The sequence below is a fragment of the Galeopterus variegatus genome, unplaced genomic scaffold (genome assembly GCF_000696425.1).
Source record: "Galeopterus variegatus unplaced genomic scaffold, G_variegatus-3.0.2 Scaffold1750, whole genome shotgun sequence".
In the NCBI taxonomy this organism is placed as follows: Eukaryota; Metazoa; Chordata; class Mammalia; order Dermoptera; family Cynocephalidae; genus Galeopterus; species Galeopterus variegatus.
This window is the reverse complement of record NW_007727861.1, coordinates 295954-304300: the sequence shown is the minus strand read 5'-3', so window position 1 is coordinate 304300 and position 8347 is coordinate 295954. Positions and strand designations below refer to the sequence as shown.

The window sequence follows — 8347 nt, the reverse complement described above, 5'->3', positions numbered from 1 at the left end:
GGGAGCACCACCGCACTCCCAAGCGGCGCACTGTAGCAGTGCGCCACCGGGCCGGCCCCCCCGACCCCTTTTTTCTAAACAATTTTAAGTATCAGCCTTATAGTTACCCTCTGAACCGTGTGTTTTATATCGCTGACCCCCTAAGGGGACCCCATAATTCAGGCCCTATTATGTCCATTAAAAGTTATCCTGATTGAACTGGAGTGGCAGGGCAATGACATATGCTAATTGGACACTTACTGTGTGTAGAGCACCAGGGTTATAAAAGAGAATAAGAGACAGGCCTTGTTCTTGCAGGAGAGATTGTTATAACACAGTGTGATATGCGTCACAATATTTTAAGTTACAAAACATTGGGGAGGTGGTTATTAGCACTGTTGACAGAGTGGGGTATATCAGGGAAGGCTTCACAGGAGAGATGACACCTGAGCAGGCCTTTAAAGATGAATGGAAATTGGCCAGGTGAACAAGATAGGGAAGGGTACTCCAGGTAGCAGGGAACAGAATGTGCTAAAGGCAAAAAGATGTGTTTGAGAACTACAAGTTTATTACTATTTTTGCTAAATAAGCAGCAAAGGAGGACATAGAGCTGGAGACAGGACTAGAAGAAGGGCAGGCAAGCTCATGATTTCGATTTTGAGTTTCAGGGGGAGAGAGGAGCAAACTGAACCTGATCATATTTGTGTTTCAGAAAAATGACACATTGGTGGTAACACGGAAGGTGAGGTCAAGACTGCAGGGCTGAGACCAGTGAAGGTGCTGGAAAATTCTAGGCAAGAGAACTAGTGGAGAGTCAGCAGGGCATAAGAAAGCTGAGCTTGAGGGCCGGCCCCATGGTGCACTCGGGAGAGTGCGGCGCTGGGAACACAGCGATGCTCCCGCCGCGGGTTCGGATCCTATATAGGGATGGCTGGTGTGCTCACTGGCTGAGCGCAGTGCGGGCGACACCAAGCCAAGGGTTGCAATCCCCTTACCGGTCACGGAAAAGACAAAAAAATAAAAGCTGAGCTTGAAATCCACTCATTTTATTTCTCCTCTGCCTTGTGGTTGTCATGACCGATGGATCTGCCTCCATCCCTGAGGGTAGCATCAACTTTAGTACAGACCTCCTACTGAGACAAGCCTTAAGTGGGTTGGCCCAAAGCTCCGCAAACACCCTGGTCCTAGCCAGGCTCACCTCCATGGGCAACCCCAGCAGGTGGTGGCATCTTAAAATGCTCAGCCATGAGTCCTTCTTCCAGCAAAGGTGGCTTTGGGACCCTCTGTTTCTTCTCAGAAGGTGAGAGGTCCTTCCCTCCAGATTGCTAGCCAGATATCAGATCCTCCTTGGGGCACCCAGCTGGCTCACCAGGAGGGAAAGCTGCACCCACCAGGAGGGGAGGGGTGCGTTCCCACAACTCCCCAGCCTGGTGCAAGACAACCTCATTCTGCAGGAAGGCTCTGGTCCGAGAATGGGAAGACAGAAAAGTGTCTGGGGCTGAGGAGGGTTGAAAAGGGGGCCACATTGTTCCTGTCAGGGTGGGGGTGGGTTCACTCTCAGCCCAGACGGTGGATCGGGGAAGACAGAAAAGTGTCTGGGGCTGAGGAGGGTTGAAAAGGGGGCCACATTGTTCCTGTCGGGGTGGGGGTGGGTTCACTCTCAGCCCAGACGGTGGATCAGCTCCCCCTCATTATCATCTCAAAGGGGGAAGAAAGGGATTGTGTGAGCCGGCTTCTTCCTTCCCTCTAATGACTTCTTCCTCTCTGGAGACAGTTGCACAATGAAGGAGGGGTTGGGGAGGGGGCTGACCGGAGGCTGCCCTGGCTCTGCCAAGGCCGCCCGCCCAGGGAGTGCGGGGCAGGCCCACCACCTGCTGGCCGCTTCTGGCGGCGGGGAATAGATCTCTCTCGGGAACTCTGTAGGGCAGGCTTGGGATTCTTAGGCAGCCAGCAGAGATTTAGAGAAAATTGGGAACGTACTGAGATTCAGAGGTCAGAACGTTTGCAAAGAATCTAAAATGAAGTTCTGTATGAGAAGTGGATGTGCCCGTGGTAGAAAGTCTCTGTCACAAACATCCAATGAGTGCAAAGCCGGTGAGTTTATGAGTCTTGGTTTGTTACTTACTCTTTGACCCACTGAGGGGCAAAGACACCACACACCAAAGACTGTTGTTCTTAAGACCTAATTAAAGTGGAGGCACATGACGTGTGATTGAAATACATTGGGAGAAACTCCTCTGGCCCAACCTGTGTCCATCGCTGGGGTATACAGCCTAAAGTTCGCACATTTGTCTCAATCCTGTCAATCAGGGACATTGAAGAGCAAAGTCAAAGTGTACATGGTCCTGGGCTGAACCCTTCGTTGTATTTCAGCCACAGTCACTGTTCCCCCACTCTGCTGCATATCGTATGGGAATGGGGGACAGGGAGTAGTACAACCCAACTTTGTCACCCAAGAGCTACAGAGAAGAGTGACCAATAGAAAATCTAGCACAGTGGGATAAATCCTAGTCCAGTCTGCCCAGCACTGGGCATGAAGATGTTAAACAGGCTCCAAGGGGCTGCTGTCACGATGATTAACGTTTACAGGAAGGCTCACAATGGTCTACAATAATAATACACACTTACGTAGCACTTACTATCTACCAGGCACATTCTACCCACTTTTATATTAACTCAGATGTTAACCCAACTTACATATATTAACTCTATGAGGTAGATATTATTGTCATTCCCATTTAGGTGCAGTAACTTGCAAAGGTCATAAGCTATCACGGGGTAGAGATGAGATTTGAACCCAGACAGCCTAGCTCTGACATCTGTTTTCTTAACCATTGTACCATACTGTCACTTAGTAATCTCAACCTCTATACAAGAAGCAACTTCCCTGACAAATGACTGAGCCAGGGATAACACAGCCAGCAGAGAACACTCAAAAGTGAGGTCAAACGTTGGGTTGAAAAGAGATAAAAGACCATAAGGACCACTTTGATCACGATGCAGAGGGGCAGTGGTATTGTGCAGGGAGACAACACCTCTGCAGACATTAGTCTCTAAGCTCAGAACGTATAAGGCAGTGCTTTACATGGTGTGTAAGCAGAGATGAACAAGTCTTCATGGCAAGTGCCTTTAAGCCAGCAGCAATACTGAAGATGACTCAGACTGGACCAAAACAGGTGATTTGCATGGCCACGTTGTGTAAGATGAGGTGACTTCTTAACAGGAAAGCAAAGCCTGACATCTGCTGACCATACGTCAACGTTGACTGTATACTGAGTACGCACTATAAACTATAAATAGCTCCCACTCCAAAGTATACGCTTAATCATTCCCAACCTAACTTCTCAAGGAATGAATGTGAGTGTATAAGTGCGTGTTGGAATAACAGAGCATCTGGCATGCTTAGAAAACTGGACGTGTTAATTGATTCATTTAATATGTAATTATTGGGTGCCTACTATGTGGTAGGCTTTGGAGATAGACACATGCAACCTTGTCCTCCAGCCCCAGTGGCCGTCCATGGGTCCACTGTCAGACAGCTCTGTTCCCATCCATGTATTCCTTTGTCCTGGATGCAGTGCTTCTGTGTCTCCACGTTTGGGCAAATTCTATGTTTCCAGCTGGGCTGATAATATTTATTACCTCTCAGTAGAAAAAAGTTGGGGGTAGAGACCTATTCTCCTACTGCACCTCCTCATCAGCAAGGACCATTCACTACGATACCCAAGCACCCAAGGTACACCTTACACCAGACTGGTGCCCAGTAACTACCTGTTGAATGACTACTGCAGTGATCTTGACACAGGAGTCAGGTCTCTGGGGAGCTTACCATCTAGTCCTGTGAAGAGGCCAGAAAGCGTGTCATTTCTCCCCTCTGGTGTTAGGAGGCCAGGCTCTGGAGCTAGACTACTCAGTGCAAACTCAGGCACTGTGATCCCGAGTGGTTTGGATGAGGGCTGTGGACCTGGATTGGGATATTTTACTCCCATAACAACCTCATTTTTTAGGGGGAGGGTGGCTGAGGCTGAAAGAGTATCTGGCTAGTATTGCTGGATGCATTTCAGATTTAAGAAGTTTCCCCTTTTGAGAAAGGTAATCTGGTATATATACCATATATTATACACCACTTCCAGTGGGCTCTGAGCAGCACCTCACATCAAACACACTGGGATGTCTGCAGCAAATCATATGAACAAGCACAGCGAGTGATATAATTCATGCTATTACAGCCTCACTTTCCTTCAGATCAGGCTTTGCTGCTCAAAGTTTTACAAACATTTTCTAGTTTTCAGAGCATTTTATATTTTGAATTTGCAGGTGAGGGATTGAATGCCTCCAAAAGTAAAGTCCCTAGAAGAGAATGTGGCACACACTAGATGCCGTGGGGCCTGGCACGCAGCAGCCACTTGGAATATATTAGTTTCCTTCCCTCCAGCCAGTCTCTGATAGCACTGGAGCCTCACACAGCTCTCCTTCTCAGTTTCCCCCGAGAGGTGAGAAGACCCCCCCAGTCATCTCATCTCTTGCCTCAGAAGGTGGGGGCACCTGCAGATTCTTGCTTACCAGTCTGTGTGGGCATCGTCGATCACCAACAGGATCCTGGGTCTCTGAACCACAGGTGTGGAGGGACCCGGAGGCTCCATCAGCCCCGAGGGGGCCTGAGGGGTCTGCTTCATGGCACTGGAGAAGGAGCTAAAAAGGCTGGATCCTGGAGAGGAGAAGGAGGCTGCCAGGGGCTGGGGGTGCCTCCTTTCCATGGCTGGGGAAGCCGGGGAGCTGGTGGAGCTATCTGGGCGCTGCAGGTCCGTCATGTAGCCATTGGGCAGGTTGGCCACGAAGCTGCTGTCGGAGAGACGTCGCCGGAGGAAATTCATGGCTGGGGATGGATGGAGATAGCTGATTCTTTCTCAGCCTTGTCTTCGTGAGGCCAGGAACACAGGCTGCCAGGTAGAGGGACTGGAGGGAACTTCGTCCCCAAGAGCCAGGGTAATTTGCACAACCAGAAGTCGGCTTCAGCTGCCTTTGCTCACCTGGTGGGAAAAAGCCAACAAACACCTGAGTGACAACAACCTCCTCCCCTTGAAGAGCAAACAGATACAGCACTTTCCTGCCCTGCTGCTGGTGGCAATGTGAATTGGGATATCCTTTCGGAAAGGAATTTGGCAGCATGTCTTAAAAGCATATCCTTTAACCCACAATTCCCATTTTCTAGAATTCTATTCCTGGGAAAGAATCTAAGTTACAGAAAAAGCCTCACGCACAAATATATTTATCAAAGTGTTATTTACACCAGCAAAATACTAGAAAGTATCGCAACATTCAGCCACAGGATAACAAATGAATAAACTACAGCACAGTCACTCAAGGAACCTTTTGTGGCAGCTAAAAAAGGGTACTGAAGAAAGGTTTTTAGTCACAGAAAACATTTCATGTTGTAATGCTAGATTAAAAAGATCACGATACAAAATTACATGTACAGAATGTCCACAACCATGTAAAGCATGAAATAACAAAACTTTGGAAATAAAATAGATCCAGATGTTGACAGTGATTATATTTTGATGATGCAGTTACATGCCTTTTTTTTTTTTTTTTCCTTTCCACTTACTTATATTTTCCAGTTTGCCTAGAATGCATATTGCTATGGACTGAAATGTGCCCCTCCCATTCAGTGTTGAAGACCTAACCCCCAATGTGAAGGTATTTGGAAATGAGGCCTTTGGATGGACTGAAATGTGCCCCTCCCATTCAGTGTTGAAGACCTAACCCCCAATGTGAAGGTATTCGGAAATGAGGCCTTTGGGAGGTCATTAGGGTTAGATGAGGTCATGAGGGTGGAGACCTCATGATGGGATGAAGCGACACCAGAGAGCTGACTCTGCTTCTGCCATGTGAGGACACAGTGAGAAGTCAGCCATCTGCAAACAGGAGGGTCCCCACCAGAACCCAACCGTGCTGATCTCAGACTTTCCGCCTCTAGAACTGTGAGAAAATAAATTCCTGCTGTTTAAGCCACCTAATCTGTGGTATTTCATTATGGCAGGCCCAGCAGAACGTTCTCTTGTGCCCCCTTCTGGTCAATTTACACCCCCCCACCCCCTACCCCATGTACACTCTTCTGATGTGTGTCACCATTTATTAATTATACTTGTTCTAGAACTTCATATAAACGTAATAATATGTATTATTCTTTTGCTAATGACTTTTTTTCCTCAACATAATAGTTTTGAGATTAATCTATGTTGTACGTATCAATAGTCATTCTATTTTTTTAATCACTGATTAGGATTCCACTAAATGGATAAACCACAAATTATTATTCCAGTTTCCTATTGCAGGACATTTAAAATGTTTCTGGTTTGGGGGTATTATGGATAGGATTGCTATAAGGATTTTTCATTTAAGTGTTTTTGTGAAGATAGATAAATGACAGATGGATGGATGGATGGATGAGTGGACAGATAACCACAAATTATTATTCCAGTTTCCTATTGCAGGACATTTAAAATGTTTCTGGTTTGGGGGTTTTATGGATAGGATTGCTATAAGGATTTTTCATTTAAGTGTTTTTGTGAAGATAGATAAATGACGGATGGATGGATGGATGAGTGGACAGATAGACTGATAGATCTTTTATTTGGGAAAATACCTAGGAGTTAATTTGTTGTCATAGGGTAGGTATGTGTTTAGCTTAAAAGGAACTGCCAAAAAGTTTCTCATAGTGGTTGTGCTGTTTAGCACTCCATTTGAGAGTTCCAGTTGCTCGCTTTTTTATCTTAGCCATTCTAGTGGGTGTAAAATAGTATTTCATTGTGTTTTAAATTTATTTTCTCTCACATTTAATGAGGTTGGGCGACTGTCATGGATTTACTGGACACTAATATGTCTTTTTTTGGGAAGTGTCTGTTCAAGTCTTGTCCATTTTCAAGTCTTGTCCACTTCTTACTGTTGGGCTATGTTTTTACTATTGATTTGTGGGAGTTCTTTATACATTCTGGATGCAAGTTTTTGCCAGATATGTACACTGTGAACATTTTCTACCATTCTGTGCAACCCCATTCAGTTTTGCTTTCGTTGCCTGTGCTTTTGGGGTCATATCCAAAAAATGGTTGCACAGGCCAATGTCATACAGATTTTCTTCTATGTTTTCTTCTGCTGGTTTTACAGTTTCAGGTCTTAAAATATTTAAGTCTTTAAGCCATTTTGCGTTGTTTTTTTATATGGTGTGAAATAAGGGTCCAATTTCATTCTTCTGCATGTGGATATCCAATTTCCCATTTATTGGAAATGCCACTTATTGAAGAGACTGTCCTTTCTCCATTGTATGTTCTTGGCACCTTTGTCAAAAATCAATTGACTACAAATGCATGGGTTTTTCTGGGCTCTTTATCCTGTTCCATTAGTCAATGTGTCTGTTTTTACGTCAGTACAATGCTGTTTTGATTGCTATATCTTTGTAATAAATTTTGAGGGCTGGTAGTATAATGCCTCCAGATTTATTCTTACTCGCTCAAGATGGCTTTGGCTACTCGAGGTCTTTTGAGGTTCCAACCGAATTTTAAATATGTTTTTCTATTTCTATGAAAAATGACATTGGAATTTTGATAGGGATTGCATTAAGTCTGTAGATCACTTTGGGTAGTATGGACATTTTAACAGTATTAATTCTTCCATTCTATGAACATAGGATATTTTTCCATTTATTTGTGTCATCTATAATTTGTTTCATCAATGTTTTATAATTTTTAGTATAGATATCTTTCACCTCTTTGGTTAAATTTACCCCTAAGTATTTTATTTTATTTTATCTTATTTTATTTTTTGATACTATTGTGAATAGGATTGGTTTCTTGATTTCTTTTTCAGATAGTTCATTGTTGGTGTATAGAAACACTGATTTTAGTATGTTGATTTTTTATCCTGCAATTTTACTGAATCCATTTATCAGTTCTAACAGTATATATATATATATATATATATATTTTTTTTTTTTTTGGTGGAGTCTTTAGGGTTTTCTGTATATGAGATTATGTCATCAGCAATCAGGGACAATTTCACTTCCTCCAGGAGATAACCTCTAAGGGCAGAAAGAGAGGTGCAAATGCAAAGACCCTGAGAAAGGAAGGAGCTAAGCGCATTTGAAGAATAGAAGGCAGGTCACCTCCACCAGGGAGCAGGAACAAGATTGTTATAAGAAAATGTTTAGAGAAGTAGAGAGGGGCCAGTCATGAAGATCATATTGAAAATAGTCTTGATTTTCATCCAGTCGTGAAAGTAACCATTGGAGCGTTATAGACAAGAGAGAGACATGATCTGGCCACTGTGTGGAAAGCAGGCTGTGGAGGATGTGCACACGGAAGGAGCAGAC

The 8347-nt window shown here is 44.5% G+C and overlaps 1 protein-coding gene across 1 annotated transcript in view; it reads right to left on the bottom strand.

The window, feature by feature from the left end:
• Positions 1–4908, bottom strand: part of LOC103595342 (synapsin-3-like) — a 24099-nt gene extending 19191 nt beyond the window's left edge. Inside the window, exon 1 of the mRNA XM_008578726.1 lies at positions 4543–4908. Within this exon, the coding sequence (XP_008576948.1) occupies positions 4543–4853 (311 nt within the window). The 5' untranslated portion in view covers positions 4854–4908. The remainder of the gene's footprint in view (positions 1–4542) is intronic.
• Positions 4909–8347: the final 3439 nt, after the last annotated feature.